This window comes from Schistocerca cancellata, chromosome 5 (assembly GCF_023864275.1).
Source record: "Schistocerca cancellata isolate TAMUIC-IGC-003103 chromosome 5, iqSchCanc2.1, whole genome shotgun sequence".
Lineage (NCBI taxonomy): Eukaryota > Metazoa > Arthropoda > Insecta > Orthoptera > Acrididae > Schistocerca > Schistocerca cancellata.
In genome coordinates, this window is record NC_064630.1 from 114602769 (window position 1) to 114623722 (window position 20954).

The 20954-nt window shown below is 45.1% G+C and overlaps 1 protein-coding gene across 1 annotated transcript in view; it reads left to right on the top strand.

Annotated features, from left to right (window-relative positions):
* LOC126188387 (hemicentin-2-like) overlaps positions 1-5966 on the top strand; it is a 724732-nt gene extending 718766 nt beyond the window's left edge. The window contains exon 11 of the mRNA XM_049929987.1: positions 5599-5966. Coding sequence (XP_049785944.1) covers positions 5599-5966 — 368 coding nt within the window. The remainder of the gene's footprint in view (positions 1-5598) is intronic.
* The last annotated feature ends 14988 nt before the right edge of the window (positions 5967-20954 follow it).

Sequence of the window (20954 nt, forward strand, 5' to 3'; positions counted from 1 at the left end):
TAAAAGGTTCTCCACAGAATGGGAGAGTAAAGCGATATGTGGAAAAAAACTGACAAGAAAAAGGAACAGAAGGGCAGGACATGCGTTAAAACATCTGGGAATAACTCATACGGAACCAGAGAGGGCTATAGAGGGTTGAAACTCTAAGGGGAAGACATTGATTAGAATATATACAACTAATAACTGAGAACTTTTTGTGCAAGTACTACTCTGAGATGAAGAGGTTGGTACGGGAGTGGAAGTCATGGCCGGCTGCATCAAAACAATCTGTAGACTATTGGCCAACAAAAAAATATGTATATTGCGATGCACAGCTTTTCATATATTTTTGACACCAAACCTTTAAGTTGCCACTGGCAGATTTCAGAAACTGTGAAGGCTTATCATCAACTCCAAACGAGTGATATTTACTCGGATCATTCAATTCTATGTCCTACTCTGACAGCATTGCTAGGTCACCTGTTTCTTACCGTTTTGTCCCTGCACACTGATAACCTGCCTCTATAGTCGCAGTAGCTAATTATCGCCTGTGTGGCAGTGCTTGATTTTCACTGTCAGGACTTGGCCGGCAAAGGGACGAGAGAGTAGAAATAAAGTTCCTGATCACAAATCATTGGTCCAGTGTCCTCGACTAAATTACAATCGTCTCCACAATGTCACATGAAGTGAGGGCATGTTGGTGGTGATTCTTCCCAGAGATGAGGACGTTAGGCCCGACGGCCTCCTTAGTATTATTCGAGAGGAATGGTGACACTCAGCTTCACCCTCTCCCTTTCCTTTCTTAGTAACAACTGAAATCCAACACAACGTTGTACAAGCACTCGTCACGGTAATCCACATCACACACCTACACACTTGAGACTTCATATGGTGTCAGAGGAAGGCAGTGGCAAACTACCTCCTCTGGGACCTTGCCTAGAATGGCAGCGTAGTTTATATGTACAAATAGTGATCTCAGTCATTACTGATGTCCTTGTTGCTGCAAGCATAAGAATCGAGTAACAAGAGAAAGAGGTCGGGACAGAAAGTGTACGAGTGTTTAAATATGTTTGGCGATCGTAGATATGTCAGAACTTAAGCATTGGAACCAGAGTTCTTGCTGGTGCACGAAGACAGGACGCGACCATTGTGTTCGTGCGATGACCGATCGCCAAAAGACACCGCGAAATCATGGTGGGCCTCAGAGTGGGTCGACAGACGGTTCTTGGAAAGCTGACGCAAGACTAAGCAAGGTACAAACTGAAAGCACGACGAAATTTCCGAAGGCAGACATTCTGTCGCAACATGCGGAGAAAGAAAAATATTCCATCAATAAAACACATAGAGCGAGTAAATAAATTTAAATATCTTGGAGAAACTATACAACAGATTGGATTAGAAAAATGTGCAATAGATGTAAGAATTAACAAAATAGAAAGAGCATATGGTCCGACCAAAAATATTTACAACAAGAAACGTATATGTAGAGAAACAAAACTAAAACACTACACCACAGTGGTACGACCAGAATGTTTATATGGATCTGAATGCCTAACGATGAACTATAAGATGGACAAACTAGAGGTGCTGGAAAGAAGGATCATTAGAAAAAGAATGGGCGCAATAAAAACTGCAGGTGATTGGAAAATATGAAGTAATGAGGAGATCTACAAAAATATAGAAAAAGTGTCTGAAATGGCCAAACGAAGATTAACCTTTCTCGGACATCTCTACCGAATGGATCGAAATAAACTAACAAAACAAATACTTCTATATTTATGGAAGAAGAAATCGACAATAGCATGAATTACAGAAGTAAGGAAAGATCTAGAATGAAACAACATCAAAGAATTAGAAATAGCAGAAAGAAACCGATTTAAAAATAAAATACTAAATTTGGAACGCTTTCAAAGCAGAAGAAATAAAAAAAATCGGGAACAACATGAACAGAAGAAAGGAAGAGACTTCATGGGGAGAAAATGAGGGAATACTAGAAAAATAGGAAAGAACAACAAAGGAAGAGCAGAAACTGAAGTTGTCAACATGATCCTAGTTGGTCAATACGATTGTAATAAAGGAAATAAAAAACACATTTTATAAGAGTATCAGTGAAGGGAGAATTATTTCAGAGAATGTTTCGGAAGACTTTCCACTGTAGGAACCGCCGTAAGACACTACAGTTTGGCTAGAGAAATAATTGGCATTGTGGCTTGTTTGTCGTCATAGAAGTCAAGAAATTTATAGGGAGGAGTTGTAGACTATTGTGTAGGGGAGAACACGTCAGTGCTTGACTGAGATTGCATTTTTGTCAGATGGCAGCTTACCTTAGGTAGATGATAAGCTTTGTATACATTTGGTGTAACTTATGTCTGAATACACACAGTCGGGTAAACAGTGCTTTTAATTGGCGTTTCGAAGTACATTTTTGTGGTGTCAGTATCACCTGACTTAGACGGAGATAAGGTAATTGACAAATCTTGCTAATCGTCTGCTTATGTACTGACTCATTATTGCTATGTACTGCCACTGACGGTAGTCTGTTCGCAACTGTGGGATTAGCGTGTGTTGTTTCTTGAAGAAATCGTGATTTTTGTTGTAGTCAGAATCCAGAACTACCCTGGCGATTCGTTTCTAAGTCCCCTGTGGCAGAAGATTTATGTGCGATTAACTAATTCGATTGGGCGGAAGTGTCTTTTCAATTGGAATTAGGTTCCGCCTCATAAGGTCCCTGAATTGCGATGAACGCTATTGTACCTTCTCCATAAATATATATACATATAATAACATATAACGAATGTACACATAATAACATATGTACACAAATTTAAATGGAGAACTGCGGGTCTCACGAATACATTTGATTTCACCAGATTAGTATGCGCTTTCTTGAGTGGTGTAACTACCAGTTACAGCATGCTGGTGTATTCACGCAAGGTTCAAATAGGTGGACATATGGGAGCGAGGATAAGAACAACCGCACCACACGTAAGGGTAAGTAGGTTTAAGAGGTCGAGGATGTCCGGTTGGACTTGAAGTAGGTGGATCTGTGTTGTAACTAACAAGGGAAATTCCCCATCGCAACCCGTCAACTTTAGTGGTAAGATGGCCCACTGGGTAACCCGTCAAAAACTAGATACAGATCAAGCATGAAAAGACGAAGAAAGTTTACTGAACTGTCAAGAAAGAAGCAAAATAAGAAACAGTGAACAGTTGAAGCTGAATATGAGCAACATAGAGCGAATTTTAAAAGCCACGGTGTTTCGGTTATGTGGTCAGGGTTTTAGACTTCGATGGGGAAGATCTGTGTTCGAATCTCTATCATGCACCGTATACATTTGTGTGTGTCTGTTCCCTGTATTAAAATTTGTGTCTGTAACGTGGTGTAACTTCAGTTTGCAACAGTAAAATGTGAGGGAGGGACCTCCAGACTTACTGACTCCTTATATATATATATATATATATACAAGTATCACATACTATGACTCTTGCGTTCCGTTTTGGAAACTTTGACTCTTGAATTCCCTTGTTGTAACACAGTTGACACCTCTTTATTCGTTGTTTTCTTTTCAGTGGGAGTTCTATGCAGCATCTCTCCTACTCTCACTATTCATCACATTTACCTGCGACGGTAATATATTCTTACCACACGACTCATATTCTACACTCATGCTCATAAATTAAGGATAATGCTGATACATGGTGAAACAATGCTCTGGTGGGCGGTTTGCGGGTTTATATCACCTTGGGGTATGACCTTGGAGTGCATTTGACCTGAAGTCGTCGCACGGTGGCACATACGCAGAGGTGTGTTGGTGTATGTCGGAGTACGGTGCAGCGAGTAAGTCTGCAGACGTTTTTAGACGTGCTAATGGTGACTGTGTGTTGAAAATGGCTAAAAGAACACATATTGATGACGTTATAAGGGGTAGAATACTAGGGCGATTTTAGGCTGGTCAAACACAGCAGGTCGTAGCACAGGCCCTCGGTGTGCCACAAAGTGTGATCTCAAGATAATGGCAGCGATTCCAGCAGACAGGAAACGTGTCCAGGCACTACAGTACGGGTCTTCCACAGTATACAACTCCACAAGAATACCGATACCTTACCATCAGTGCCTGTAGACGGCCACGGAGTACTGCAGGTAGCCTTGCTTTGGACTTTACCACAGCCACTGGAACAGTTGTCTCCTGACACACTGTCTATAGACGACTGAACAGACATGGTTTATTCGCCTGGATACCTGCAAGGTGCATTTCACTGACCCCTTGTCACAGGAAAGCCCGTAAAGCCTGGTTTCAAGAACACAGTACATTATCATTGGAACAGTGGTCCCAGTTTATGTTCACGGACGAGTCCAGGTATAGTCTTAACAGTGATTCTCGCCTTTTCATCTGGTGTGAACCAGGAACCAGATACCAACCCCTTAATGTCCTTGGAAGGGACCTGTATGGAGGTCGTGGTTTCACGGTGTGGGGTGGGATTATGATTGGTGCACGTACATCCCTGCATGTCTTTGATAGAGGAACTTTTCAGGGGTGCAGTGGGTCCCACCTTCCTCCGGATGGATGATAACGGACGGACCACCGAGCTGCCATCGTGGAGGAGTACCTTGAAACAGAAGATGTCAGGCGAATGGAGCGGCCTGCCTGTTCTCCAGACCTAAACCCCATCTAGCACGTCTGGGATGCTCTAGGTCGACGTATCGCTGCACGTCTTCAAACCCCTAGGACACTTCAGGAGCTCCGACAGGTGCAAGAATGGGAGGTTATACCCCAGCAGCTGGTCGACCACCTGTTCCAGAGTATGCCAAATCGTTGTCCGGCCTGTGTACGTGTGCATGGTGATCATGTCCGATACCGATGTCGGGGTATTTGCGCAGGAAACAGTGGTGTTTTGTAGCAATGTGTTTCGGGACGGTTTTCTCAACTTATCACAAATACCGTAGACTGTCAAATCTGTGTCGTGTGTGTTCCCTATATGCCTATGCTACGAGCGCCAGTTTTGTGCAGTGCCAGGTTGTGTGGCCCCACATCCTGAAATTTTACTTAATTTTTGAGCATGAGTGTATAACCAATGTATCGTATAATAATTGCCAAGACTACATAAGGAGAACATAGGCATCAGTCATCGGAGGAAGTCCATATTTTTGTGAAAAAAAGGTACTCGAGGGGGATTTTACCACGGATCTCCCGCTTTGTAGTCCAACACCTTTTGCACACTTCAATACACTTTCTTCTCGTTTTCATGACTGATCTGCGTTCTGTTTTCACGGACTATCCACAGAGGTATTTCAACACGAAATCTGTTGGGTGTGCGATGGGGAATTTCCGTTGTAAGTCACACAGCCCTGGTGGATCACAGCTTACCATTCAAGATAGGTTGTTCGACATTACGTCACAGGTGTGAGTTTTGACTGGTTCTTTCTCTTGGTGGAAACCATTGCAGGTATACTGCTGGAATAATTGATGAGTAATGTAACATAGGTCTAATTAGAATTAAGCTGCTAAAGTACCCGAGAGGCTGTCAACCGTGTTTCAAACTGACACCAAAATCGCCTCACCAGCATGCTGTAACGACTGCCACCTGCATGAGCTGACCTCTTTGCCCTGCCGCCGGCAGGTCGTCCGGACAAGGTGCAGAACTGCACGGTGGGGAACGTGACGGCGCATGCGCTGTCGCTCCGGTGCGCAGAGGGCTTCAGCGGCGGCCTGCCGCAATCCTTCCTGCTGGAGGTCCGCGAGGACGACTCCGGCGAACTGCGCGCCAACCTCAGTGCGGTCACCCCCACCTTCCACGTGCAGCAGCTGCGCGCCGGAGAGCTGCACCACCTGGCCGTCTTCGCGTACAACTCCAAGGGCCGCAGCGAGCCCGTCTTCCTCGCCGTCACCACCATGGCGGCGCTCGAGCGCCAGCTCAAGGCCGGCCACCACGGTAAGCCCACGCCCTGGGCGCTCTGTCACTACATGCTTCTTCTTCTTCACATCTAGTTGCTACGTGAGGGTCACAGTCTACCGTAGTCAGGGAAAGTTAAGCTCAAAGTACAACTAAAACTTTTAAACTACAATAATTTGCGAAACTGAAGGATGAAAGTATCTTTCACTTGATGTGCCACAGCCAAGTAACATAGCTCGAAAGTCCATACATAAAAACAGCTTCTAGAGTACAGTACACTGTAAAAAATAACTGAAAGAAACACGCAATGACATACATAAATGACACTTCCACTCAAATGTGAGAATGCAGGCTTTCTCGGCGAATCTCGATGACAAAATCTTCTCGGGTTGACAGCCCAGTCAATGTGTTGCTTTCCAGCAACATTTCAGCAAGTTTCTTTCTTGCCGTCTTCAGGCGACATACGTGACAATGTCAGTCCCTTTATATATTTGTAGGTTCTGGCGCTGCAGTCCGGATCCGCGGGACTGCTGCGGTCGCAGGTTCGAATCCTGCCTCAGGCATGGGTGTGTGTGATGTCCTTAGGTTAGTTAGGTTTAAGTAGTTCTGAGTTCTAGGGGACTTATGACCTAAGATGTTGAGTCCCATACTGCTCAGAGCCATTTTTTTTATATATTTGTATATACGATGTACAACCTATCAGATGATACCTAATTGTGTGTATTGCAGGTGAAGCCTGAAGATGGCAAGTAAGAAACTGCTGAAACGTTGCTGGAAAACAACACATTGACTCGGCTGTCAACCCTAGAAGATGTTATCACTTCCACTCAAAGTCCATAAGTAGACAGAACTCATTGCGATTTATGATGGTCACCTAGATATTAGAAAAGGTGGGACGGGATTCGTAATTCGGTGTGTGATCACCAAGAATGGCAGGTATACTCTGCTATATGCTGCCATGCTGGCCACAACACTGGAAAGGAGTTAGTGAGGTAGGACGTTCTTTTCCTCCAACAGGGCGGTTGACAGCCGATGGATGGCAACGGTCCATGGACGTGCTGAAGTAAGTCTCCCCAAGGCGTCCGATAGTAAGGTGGCTATAATTTCGCACCTTAGAAGAACTCATCCACATAATTTGCCATGATCTACAAACACAATCAGGTATCATCTGATAGGCTGTACATCGTATATATGAACATATAAAGAGACTGACATTGTCACGCACGTCATGTAAATAATTGTTAACGCTTATTTCATGAAAGGTGACGGAGTGTCTTTATTATAAAAACGGCGTAGTGAATGATTGCCTATACTAGTACAGATTGGAGCGCCAGTGGAGATGAACTCAATCTCTGGGTGGAAGGCCTGCACAGGTGCTTGTCCTGCTTAGACACAGGAAGTAGCTTGACGGAGCTCTGATGCACAATAGGGTGACGGCTGGCCGCTACTGTAGTAGGGGCCGGAAGGATAACCGAATAATACTGACGAACGCTGAAAATCTTGGACGCAGGTGAGACGAACGAAGAAGCAGCTCCTCGGAAACCACGCAGGCTGGGTTATTTCCAAGGATTTTTACTCAGAAGCACACCATTGTACGAGTGTAGGTTTCTTCCGCGCAAAGTTTCCGTGCTGGACCACAAAAGACTAAAATATAGTTGGTCGGCATTCGGAAGAATCTGTAGAGTGGGAGAATAACCGTGGATTCGGGAATATGATTCGTTTTCGGAATTACGATGGTGGGCAGCTGAGCCTTGCTGGGAAGCCAGCGCTGGCGAGACGATGTCTTCAGTTGTGAGCGCCCGTGTGTGACGGTCGCTCGATTTCAGCTTTTGCTGGTACAGACGACGAACTTGTTGTCTTTGCTCTCAGGAGAGTTTATAGTTAGAACAGTCAGGCACTGTGCTGTGGCGAACCTATACGATTCTGGACTTCACTTCCGGGTTGGAAGTCGTCGTTGAGTACGCAGCGTTCAGTAATTGAGAGCACTTCCACTGCTTATACTTACGTTGAGACGTTATCTGAACTCCGTCCCGGCTGGTCTCGGTGCGGGTTCGAGTCCTCCCTCGGGCATGGGTGTGTGTGTTCGTCCTTAGGATAATTTCTGTTAAGTAGTGTGTAAGCTTAGGGAGTGATGACCTTAGCAGTTAAGTCCCATAAGATTTCACACACATTTGAACATTTTTTGAACTCCGTCCTTGTGGCTGAGAATTCGCGTTTCTCGTCTGTAGAAAACAGAGAGGAGAAGACAGAATTAGAGTATATTAGTCAGAGGACCGCTTTCTGCCGTACTAGTGTTTGAAAGATTTTTTATTTTTGTGGCTGGAGTTCTTCAATCGATGCAGACGAGTACGAGAACCAGCACGCCGACGCTCGAGACGCAGTACATGCGGTGATATCGCAAATTTCTTCCTTTTTTCTTTCTTTTTTTGGTCATCAGTCTACTGACTGGTTTGATGCGGCCCGCCACGAATTCCTTTCCTGTGGTAACCTCTTCATCTCAGAGTAGCACTTGCAACCTACGTCCTGAATTATTTGCTTGACGTATTCCAATCTCTGTCTTCCTCTACAGTTTTTGCCCTCTTCGGCTTATTAGGGTTATAAAGCTAAACAGCTGTAATCACGTTAGTTTATTTCCACTGAGGTTCCCCACAACCGTACATCATCTTTGAAAGTAGTGTCTTCTAGTGTTTGGTACATAGACGATGTCAGTCATTTAAAGTTATTGATATTAGATCGCCCAATCATAATAAGGGGCAGATTTGGGCAATTGATTAGTAATTTGACTTCGGAAATGTAAACTTTGAAATGTAAGTTTTTTTTATCTACAATAAAATATATAAGCAGGAACACCTTTATCATTTAGTAGGATTAGTTGTCTTCATCATTCATTTGTGTTTAGATTGTAATTTATAGAATTAAGAGATCTTAAGATCTGTTTCACGGGTTGTCAGGCAGGGCCAAATCTTCATTTTAGCGTTTATAATTCTCCGTTGCGCACATTCGTTTTACACCCGCCTGGAGTAGCATCATGGAACTTATTCAATACGATTTACGCCGAGGGGACGGCAGACCTGTGGTTTCTCCGAATGTAATTTCATCCAAAGTGATCCTCCACCAATGCTGATCAATACGAGCGAACATTGTCATCCACAAAAATGAAGCTATGACGCATATAGGGACGGCGTACGGTGCCACAATATCACAATAACGTTGAACAGCTTCTGTACTGTGTTCAGGGATCTGGAGATCAGTATGCCCATGCTGTGTTATGCTCCCCACACCTTACCACCTAGATCAACAAAATGATCTATTTCGACAGTTTTTGCTCGGTCTATTGCGTTTTCCCATCTCTCACCATAAAAGGTACGCCAATCGTCGAACTTTACCGCTTTGACCATCCAGATGCTGTGTTGTGGGGAAATAGAATGATACGAAGTCATAGTTATACCCAATTTCTGACTGCAGTTCACTGACAGGTACATGTTTTTGTGACACAGTACTCCTTTCCCAAGCGCATTTCTTCAGCGATGCACTTGGCCCTGATTCCTTTTTTGTGTATGGCAACGCGGGACTGAAGGTGAAGGAACTGTTAGAACGAGAGGACGTCCAGTGAATGGATTGGCCTACCCTTTTCCCGACTTAAATCCCATCATGTTTGGGGTGAGAGGTCAGCTGAGGTTTTCACCTACCCTGTGGATGCCAGAATGATCCACATGAGTTGGACAGGCCAACAGCCAGATAGGTCTCCGTGGGTTGATATGCGTTAATGAACTGTAGTAATTGGAAATTTGTGGTAAGGTTTTATGGGACCAAACTGTTGAGGTCATCGGTCCCTAAGCTTACACAGTACTTAATCAACTTAAACTAACTTACGCTGAGGACAACACACACACCCATGCCCGAGGGAGGACTCGAGCCTCCGACGGGGTGAGCCGTGCGGACGGTGACAAGGCGCCCAAGACCGCTCGGCTACACCGCGCGGCTGAACTGTAGTGCAAGTGGTCAAGTAACAGGATAAGGATGACCATAGCAAACATGTGACACTGATGTTGCAGCTCACAAAATGTAATAAACAGAAGAATCGGCTATGTATTAAATGAAACACTCGTCTCAATAAGCCGTCGTTTATTACAAACCCCTACCCGGTGTGGCCGTGCGGTTCTAAGCGCTTCAGTCGGGAACCGCGTGACCGCTACGGTCGCAAGTTCGAATCCTGCCTCGGGCATGGATGTGTGTGATGTCCTTAGATTAGTTAGGTTTAAGTAGTTCTAAGTTCTAGGGGACTGATGACCTCCGATGTTAAGTCCCATAGTGCTCAGAGCCATTTGAACCATTTTTTGAAACCCCTACCAACAAAAAAATGAACAAGAAATAATCATAGGATTTATTCAATCTTGAAAAAGCAGAGAACACGAAAACAAACCATTGTTAACATGGAATAGCTATCATCCAATACAGAAATGACCTGGAAAAGACCAGACAGATTAGGAGAATGGAACAGAACAGAAATCTTACAAATGAGGCATGTGAAGACAAATCTGCAGTGGACACAAAGTTAATACCCTATTGCGCCAGAAGAACAAGAAACTATAACATGCAAACAACATCGCTTGTCGAGTCATAAATGAGCCATTATTCACTCGAAAGAAATATAAGATTCCCGTAACCTACTAGACCCCAACAACAGTAGTACTAAGAATGTCAGTGCTGTGGGGTAGACCGTACGCCTGGTGCTAGTCTTTCGAGTTGACGCCACTTCGGCGACTTGACTGTCGACGCTTATGAAATGATGATGAGAAGTACAACACAACACCCAGTTCCTGAGCGGAGAAAATCTCTGACCCAGCCGGGAATCGAACTCTGGCCGGTAGGTATGACATTCCGTCGCGCTGACCACTCAGCTACATGGGGCGGACAATACTTGTACTAACGCATGTGTAATCTAATATCTAATACCATGATCGCCCAAGCTGCACTTTCTCACCATCCTGTACATTCAGCACTGTGGAATGCTGTGAGTGCCATGTACTTCTGCGTTCTACAACACATCAACTTGCGATTGCGAGAACATAATTTATCGATATTTACAGGCTAAGGCGTTCCTCAAGAACTTTTCTTGACTATCCCCAACGAAAGTACTGTCTTCATGACACCCACACCAAGTATTAACTACCAAAGACCTGTCCCTCTTCTCTGCTAGTCCACTCAGTTGTCATGCACCAATGAAAAACGCTCTGCAAAGTGGTAGCCAACGATACTGTTGTAGATAAAGGCACTATTTCTACAGCTACCAAAAGATTTACAGCGTTCACCAATCGCCTATCCCCCATGAGCTCAGTTCTCAAACAGTTACGTGTTACACTCTTAGTGTCTAGTTAAGTCGCGATAGCCCCCACATATGAATTTCTTTGCTATTTTTCAGGGTTAACCAATACTGAGCCCTCTTTCAACTTCTTCGACAACATCGCGTTCATCTGGCTTAACGCGGTGCCAGGAAGTCGGCCCATCGCTTAGGAAAACAGAATAATTCCCTGAAAATAATTAAGCTATGTCGCTTCTCACGGAACAGGAACTCGTCCCCCCCCCCCCCCCCCCCTCACCTGACCAGAGCCGCATTCCAGGAAAGCCACACGTTTCCGAGAACCGGAGTTCTTTTGACCAGATGACAAAACTTGTGAAAGCCAAGCTTCTGCACAAGGGCAGATACTCGTCATTGCACGTTACATAACATCTTCGAGTGGACGCCAGAACCCCGCACTGTGTTGTAAGCAATACACGAAAAATTGCTGGAATGCGACTCCCGGACGCCCAGGGATGTTTTGGCTGTAGATTTTTACATGCCACAAGCGCACACTTCGCTTCGTGCCCCTCGCATTCCTCTCGAAAAGGGGGATAATGGAATTGTGGCGGGAGAGGGGGGGGGGGGGGGGTCCTCGACCGGACACCGAGTCACTGCCATGGGGCTCTCTGCTTACCCTAGCTCATCTAGGATGCAGCTTAACTACAGTAAGGTTCACATGCAAAACAGCCATCAGAGAACGAAAAATTATAAATAAAATGCTTAATTCCTGCAAAGACTTAAGTTACCTATTAAAAATGAACGGTCTAGAACTTAGATTGTTACAAATTTCAGTCTGTTGAGAGTGAAACGTAAGAAATAAGATTACAGAAATGAACTAAAGCGTATCACCCACCTATAAGCTTGGAAAAATTTGCACAGATGTAGTTTCATTCAAGCAGATTTTTATTAGGACCTTGTAATGGCAATGGAGAGGCTTCGTTGAGGCTATACGAAAAAGGCTCTTTGCCAAGACTGAAAATCTCCTCTGAAAGAATCAATATGGCCTCGCAAAATAGCGATCGTGTGAAACCCAGACAGCTCCGTTCGTCCACGAGGCCTAGATCACCGTACATAACGATGCCCAATTTGACGCCCTGTTCCTTAAATTCCTGAAACGTTCGATTCGGTTCCACTCTGCAGCATAATGAGGAAAATACGAGTGTACGAAATAGAAGACCACTTTTGACTGGATTCAAGGGTTTCTAGTACATCGAAACTTAGCATTTGACTCTCAAAGAAGAGAAATCTTCAGACATCAAGGAAAACTGGGGCGTACACCAGGAAGTGTTACAGGACCACTGCTGTTGACAATATATAATTTGTAAATGACCTAGCGGATGACATCGGAAATTCCGTGACGCTCTTTGCGGATGGTGCTGCTGTACTCAGAGAAGCCGTGACACAGAAAATTATGGCGAAATGGAGGTAGAGTTGCTGGGATTGGCAGTCGATCTTAACTTTAAACAAATAAGAGCAGAGTAATGCACATACTTAGGCAGAACTATCGATTATTGCATGATCACACAATTTCGGAACAATCTGTGGAAGCGGTCACAACAATAATATATCTACAAGTATGTGTATGGAGCAACATAAATAGGAACGTTACGAAATTTTGTCACAATGCTGATATTTTTGATATCTGATTTATTAGAAATGAAAATTATACCTACTGGTGCACGTGAAAACGTCCACCAGACGGGGACTCTAACCGGGATTTGGCGCTTATTTTGAGCGTTCTGCTTAACAACCTCACTTCTCTGTGCACGTTTCCAGGACCGATCAAAACGTCCATATGCTAGAGTGTCTACGCTCCCATAGCTCACAGGTTACCTGGATTCCTACAACATCGTTAATGGGAGAAACCTTTAAACGTCCCCCTTGAAAATTAAGAGTGACTGTGCTGGAAAACTTCTACGTTATTTGATTTACAAACAGCTCAGCAAAACTGAACGTACTCCAACATTTCTCTCTTTACTTATTCTCATCATCACTAAACTCACACGCAATATTTTTTAGCAACGCAATCTGACTTTCAATAATTCCTACAAGAGAACGACCCTGTCTAACAATAACCTATACCTTTCATTAATCACTTACCTTCGTTACTCGAACTACTGCAATACAGCGAGCGCCAATACTGCCAGCTAAATGAAAGATTCTAACTACTGCAGGCACTAACTACTGGTAGGCATAGTTTGCAAATGAAAGATTTTGATAAGGAACAAACAATGTATTTACCTTAACAGCGTTCAAAAGTTTATATATATATATATACACTCCTGGAAATGGAAAAAAGAACACATTGACACCGGTGTGTCAGACCCACCATACTTGCTCCGGACACTGCGAGAGGGCTGTACAAGCAATGATCACACGCACGGCACAGCGGACACACCAGGAACCGCGGTGTTGGCCGTCGAATGGCGCTAGCTGCGCAGCATTTGTGCACCGCCGCCGTCAGTGTCAGCCAGTTTGCCGTGGCATACGGAGCTCCATCGCAGTCTTTAACACTGGTAGCATGCCGCGACAGCGTGGACGTGAACCGTATGTGCAGTTGACGGACTTTGAGCGAGGGCGTATAGTGGGCTTGCGGGAGGCCGGGTGGACGTACCGCCGAATTGCTCAACACGTGGGGCGTGAGGTCTCCACAGTACATCGATGTTGTCGCCAGTGGTCGGCGGAAGGTGCACGTGCCCGTCGACCTGGGACCGGACCGCAGCGACGCACGGATGCACGCCAAGACCGTAGGATCCTACGCAGTGCCGTAGGGGACCGCACCGCCACTTCCCAGCAAATTAGGGACACTGTTGCTCCTGGGGTATCGGCGAGGACCATTCGCAACCGTCTCCATGAAGCTGCGCTACGGTCCCGCACACCGTTAGGCCGTCTTCCGCTCACGCCCCAACATCGTGCAGCCCGCCTCCAGTGGTGTCGCGACAGGCGTGAATGGAGGGACGAATGGAGACGTGTCGTCTTCAGCGATGAGAGTCGCTTCTGCCTTGGTGCCAATGATGGTCGTATGCGTGTTTGGCGCCGTGCAGGTGAGCGCCACAACCAGGACTGCATACGACCGAGGCACACAGGGCCAACACCCGGCATCATGGTGTGGGGAGCGATCTCCTACACTGGCCGTACACCACTGGTGATCGTCGAGGGGACACTGAATAGTGCACGGTACATCCAAACCGTCATCGAACCCATCGTTCTACCATTCCTAGACCGGCAAGGGAACTTGCTGTTCCAACAGGACAATGCACGTCCGCATGTATCCCGTGCCACCCAACGTGCTCTAGAAGGTGTAAGTCAACTACCCTGGCCAGCAAGATCTCCGGATCTGTCCCCCATTGAGCATGTTTGGGACTGGATGAAGCGTCGTCTCACGCGGTCTGCACGTCCAGCACGAACGCTGGTCCAACTGAGGCGCCAGGTGGAAATGGCATGGCAAGCCGTTCCACAGGACTAGATCCAGCATCTCTACGATCGTCTCCATGGGAGAATAGCAGCCTGCATTGCTGCGAAAGGTGGATATACACTGTACTAGTGCCGACATTGTGCATGCTCTGTTGCCTGTGTCTATGTGCCTGTGGTTCTGTCAGTGTGATCATGTGATGTATCTGACCCCAGGAATGTGTCAATAAAGTTTCCCCTTCCTGGGACAATGAATTCACGGTGTTCTTATTTCAATTTCCAGGAGTGTATATATATATATATAATTTTGTGATATCCAACTAAACAAATTTCCTTTTTCTGACGGACACACGTCCAGATCGTCCGCTCAAAGCTCTGCCATCTCTCTCCCCACATCCACCACTGCTGGCGGCTCACCTCCAAATACGCAACGCTACGCGCTGTTCACATCCAACTGCCCAACACTACAGTAGCGAATGTTCCAACAATGAGCCCAGCCAGTCACAGACTGCACACAGCGCAGTGAGCGATTTTCATACAGAGCACTACGTGGCGTTACCAACATAAAAACCTAAACAGCCTACTTACAACGTGTTCAACGTTAGTATTACCGTCGTTTTGTTCGTCAAGGCGGTAATAATAAACACAAACGACCTTCTAAAACTAATGTCAGGTAAGGCAGTTCCAGACTGGGTTTCACTGTAAGTCGAAGTGAAGGCCACCCGCAAAGGAGACAGCTTACAAAATCCCGTTTCGACCATTTGCCTCGTCAGTGTGGAACCCATACCAGGTAGTGTTTACAAAGGAAATAACGGAAGATCCTAAGAAGAGCAGCGCGTTTACTTACAGCTTCATTTAGCGAGCGCGAATGTATAACAGAGATGCTCACACCCAAACCTCCAGATGTCAGATTTGAGGATCGGTACCAAAGTCGTATGTCGATAGAGTATCAAACTAAACTCTGATTTAGTAACTGCTGTGTGCTGTTGTCCATTAGAAGATGCGTGAATGGTAATTAAACATATCAGCAGAACTACAGAGTATAGGCAAACCGTGTCTGTAAGTTCTAAGTCTGAAGGTCTCTGATAGGTAAGTTGGTAGAGCTTCCAATCGTTGAATTAAAAGTTCAGAGTTCGAAACCTGCTGACAGCGATTTTTTAACAGATTACACGCCAGATTATTATATGGGAGAACTTTTTTCTGTCATGTAAAAGGGCGTTTCAGAGTTTGTACCAATGTTCTTTTGGCAGTCTGCTTAGTTGAAAGTAGCGAACCTATAGCGTATAGTTGTATAGACAACACCAAACCTATCTACACAAATGCTCTTTGTAAGTTTTCGAGTACGGACGTTCTTCGTACGTACATCTCGAGAAAAGACCATGAAAATAACATTAGAGCGATGCGAGCTAACATGACGGCTTACCAACAGTGTTTTCTTCCTGAGAACCTTCGCGACTGGAACTGGAGAGAATTTAAATCGCCGTCTTGGATTTCCAACGTACTTGATGAGTATTTATACATATGTGTTGTCTCAAGATCCTGCCTCTGTGCGCTTGGCAAGTGGCTGCAAGTACCCGTGACGGTAGGCGTGCAAGATTTGGCACTCGCTGCTTGTTACTGGATACACCGGCGGTGGTCGCAAATTTTCAGCACAGCCCTGCATACTGTCGGCTCGTACAGTATTCACAGCGCTTCGGGCAGGGTCGCCAACTCGGCGCTCAGCCTCTCCACAGCTCAAACTCGCGAGTACCACCACTGCCCTGTGCGTTGTTACGGAATGTGAAATATGGACAGGAATTTCTTTGGAGCGGTAGCTTCACAGGATACAGCTCTATTCTTGAGGGCATCGAATAGCTTCAGATCTAGAGCTTACAAAAATAAGTAATCACTCTTAATTCTTTCTTTAGCTTCGGAAAATTTTGTCGAACGCCTATAGGTCAGGAGATGGGGAGTCAGTGCAAAAATTGTAAGGTTTTCAAGTTCATGAAGGCAACATGAAACACATGATGTAAAGGGGAACGTATATGAAACTTTTGTGTATTTAGATGAGATATAAACACTTTGTTCTGTGACAATAGTGTCACAGGTGCACTGTTTCACCGCTAGCGGTCCGTGTAGTTATTGACGCTAGTGATGTTCAAAGAAGATTTTCAGATGGCCGTGTCACGAATACTACTTTATATAGAGTTGTTACTGAAAATGCACAATAGGATTCTGTACGCTTCTTTTTTTTTTTTGTCATCAGTCTTATGAGTGGTTTGACGCTGCCCGCCATGAATTCCTCTCCTGTGCCAATCACTTCATTGGCGTTTGCAAGCTGCGTCCTCAATTATTAGCTCGATGTATTCCAATCTCTGTCTTTCTCTAGAGTTTTTGTCCTCTGCACCTCCTCTAGTACCATGGAAGTCATTCTCTGATGCCTTAACAGATGTCCTATCATCTTGTCCCTTCTCATTCTCAGTTTTTTCCATATATTCCTTTCCTCTCCCATTCTGCGCAGAACGTCCTCATTCCTTATCAATCCACTCAGTTTCCAACATTTGTCTGTAGCACCATATCTGAAATACTTCGATTCTCTTCTGTTCCCGTTTTCCTATGTTTCACTACCATTCAATGTTGTTCACCAAACATACATTCTCGGAAATGTCTTCCTCAAATTATGGCCAATGTCTGATACTGGTAGAGCTCACTCTGCCAGGAATGCCCTTTCTACCAGTGCTATTCTGCCTTTGGTGTGCTCCTTGCTCCGTCCGTTATTGTTTATTTTCCTGCCTAGGTACTAGTGGAAATGGAAACGAGCGTTTGGCGTCATTCTCCGGGAAGTCCCTTGCGGGGCAGGTCCGGCCGCATTGGTGCAGGTCTTATTACATTCGACGCCACATTGGGCGACCTGCGCGCCGGATGGGGATGAAATGATGACGAAGACAGCGCAACACCCAGTCCCAGCGTGGAGAAAATCCCCGACCCAGCCAGAAATCGAATCCAGGCCCGTAGGACGGCAATCCGTCACGCTTACCGCTCAGCTATCGGGGCGGAGTAAGTAGTAGAGCAATTACTTAACTTCATATTCTTCGCGACCATCAATCCGGATATTAAGTTCCTCACCGTTCTCATTTCTGCTACTTCTCATTACTTTCGCCTATCTTCCATTTACTCTCAGTCCATATGCTGTCTCATTAGACTGTTCACTACATTCAGCAGATCATACAATTCCAAAAAAATGGTTCAAATGGCTCTGAGCACTATGGGACTTAACATCGATGGTCATCAGTACCCTAGAACTTAGAACTACTTAAACCTAACTAACCTAAGGACATCACACAACACCCAGTCATCACGAGGCAGAGAAAATCCCTGACCCCGCCGGGAATCGAACCCGGGAACCCGGGCGTGAGAAGCGAGAACGCTACCGCCATACGATTCCTTATCACTATCACTCAGGATAGTAATGTCGTCAGCGAATCGGATCATTTTTAGTCTGAGCACTTCGTTCTCGGTTGTCCGCTATTATTATTCCCTCAATGCTCATGTACCTTCTGTATATTGCCCGTATCTTCCTACAACTTATCCCTATTTTCCACACAATTTCCAATTTTTGCATTGTCGAACGCTTTTTCCAGGTCGATAAATCCTATGAAAGAGTCTTGTTTTTTCGTAAGTCTTGTTTCCATTACCAACCGCAAGGTCAGAATTGCCTCTCTTGTGCCTTTACCTTTCCTGAAGCCAAACTGATCGTCATCTAACACTTCCTCAATTTTCTTTAATTGCTTAACACGCTCAAAAACACCCGGATATTTTACAAGTGTAAGTAGGCTGTTTATGTTTTCTTATTGGCAACGTTACATAGCGCTCTGTGTGGCTAGTTTGCATTGTTGTCTGCCATTGTAGTGTTGGGCAACGGCAGCTGGATGTTAACAGCGCATAGCGTTGGGCAGTTGGAGGTGAGCCGCCAGCAGTGGTGGATGTGGGGAGAGAGATGGCGGAGTTTTGTAATTTGTCATGAACTGCTATATATATTATGACTATTAAGGTAATTACATTGTTTGTTCTCTGTTAATATCTTTCATTTGCTAACTATCCCTATCAGTAGTTAGTGCCTTCCGTAGTTTGAATCTTTTATTTAGCTGGCAGTAGTGGCGCTCGCTGTATTGCAGTAGTTCGAGTAATGAAGATTTTTGTGAGGTAAGTGATTTCTGAAAGGTATAGTTTAATGTTACTCAGGGCCATTATTTTGCAGGGATCTTTGATAGTCAGATTGCGTTGCGCTAAAAACATTGTGTGTCAGTTTAAGCACAGTCGTGTATAATTTTTCAAAGGGGACGTTTCATATGGCGACCCTGCCAGGATTCGAACCTGGAATCTTCTGATCATATGAAACGTCCCCTTTGAAAAATTATACACGACTGTGCTTAAACTGACACACAATGTTTTTACCGCAACGCAATCTGACTATCAAAGATCCCTGCAAAAGAATGGCCCTGAGTAACATTAAAATATACCTTTCAGAAATCACTTACCTCACAAAAATCTTCATTACTCGAACTATGCAATACAGCGAGCGCCACTACTGCCAGCTAAATAAAAGATTCAAACTACGGAAGGCACTAACTACTGATAGGGATAGTTAGCAAATGAAAGATATTAACAGAGAACAAACAATGTATTTACCTTAATAGTCACAATATATATAGCAGTTCATGACAAATAACAAAACTCCGCCATCTCTCTCCACACATCCACCACTGCTGGCGGCTCACCTCCAACTGCCCAACGCTATGCGCTGTTAACATCCAGCTGCTGCTGCCCAACACTACAATGGCAGACAACAATGCAAACTAGCCACACAGAGCGCTATGTAACGTTGCCAATAAGAAAACATAAACAGCCTACTTACATAAGTAATGGCTGCAGCCTTAGCCAAACGGACAGCCAACTGTTCTAGAAGGTCTTCGTGTGTCTCGTGCGCAGAACATTTCATCTGCCAACACAAAAAGTAATTCATAGGAGAGAGATCGGAGGAACGTGGCAGCCACGGTACTGACATACGCTTCCCAAACCAAAGAAAGAACGTTATCTAAATGTTCTCTGACATCAACGTCAACGTGTGGTTGAGCCCCATCACGTTGGAACCATAGTCATTGCCAGACAGCAGTCGCGACATTTTGCAACATTGCTAGTGGCGCTCCACGAAGACAGACACGGTAATGTCCTCCACCGACGGTGGAGGCCCGATCAAACAATAATAGACCAAACATTTATGGTAAGTCTGCGTTGGTGAAGGGACACATGAGATGCCTTAGGTTTTTCCAGCTTCCAGATAACACTGTTGATACTGTTCAATATTTCTTGCTTTGTGAAGACTGTCTCGTCTGTAAAGGAAACACACGTTTGGAAGTTATAAATATTTACATCTGGTGTAGATTCCATTGGCAGAACTCCATGCACAGGGGAAATTCATTAGCTGATAGATGTTGTACCTACTGATAGTTCAGTTGTTTCATGCCCAGCTTGTACTGGAAGTTCCACACATTGGCACAGGACGTATTTAGTTCCTAGGTTACGAATCGTGTGCTGGTGCTGGTGTTGCCCTCATTCGTCGGGACGCAGCTTCCTCAAACTGAACTGGTCGCTCACTGCGAGGCCTACCAGTTTGGTTCAGATGGTTCTAAGCACTTAATAAGATTTAATATCTGAGGTCATCAGTCCCCTAGACTTAGAAATACTTAAACCTAACTAACCTAAGGACATCACACATATACATACCCGAAGCAGGATTCTAACCTGCTACCGTAGCAGCAGCGCGGTTCTCGACTGAAGCGCCTAGAACCACTCGGTCACACCGGCGGGCGCTTACCAGTTTCTCATCGGTTTGATCGAAAGGATCCTGTTTCACGAGCACTGCCATCGAATCTTCGGAAAGCGATGTGATTTGGTAACTTCATGGCTGGAAAGCCGGCCGCGGTGGCCGTGCGTTTCTAGGCACGTCAGTCCGGAACCGCGTGACTGCTACGGTCGCAGGTTCGAATCCTGCCTCGGGCATGGATGTGTGTGATGTCCTTAGGTTAGTTAGGTTTAATTAGTTCTAAGTTCTAGGGGACTGATGACCTCAGATGTTGAGTCCCATAGTGCTCAGAGCCATTTGAACCATTTTGAACCTCGCTGGAAAGAGTTGTGCAGACAGGCGCCTTGTCGCTCCACTTTTGAATCGTGTCTCCCCATAAATGAGATGCATGTCAGCTAAGTCGGTTAGCGTGAAACCAACTATCAAGAATTTGTAAACCTCGGTAGAAACTGTCACGCAAACACAAAGCAACATAAACACTAATAATGC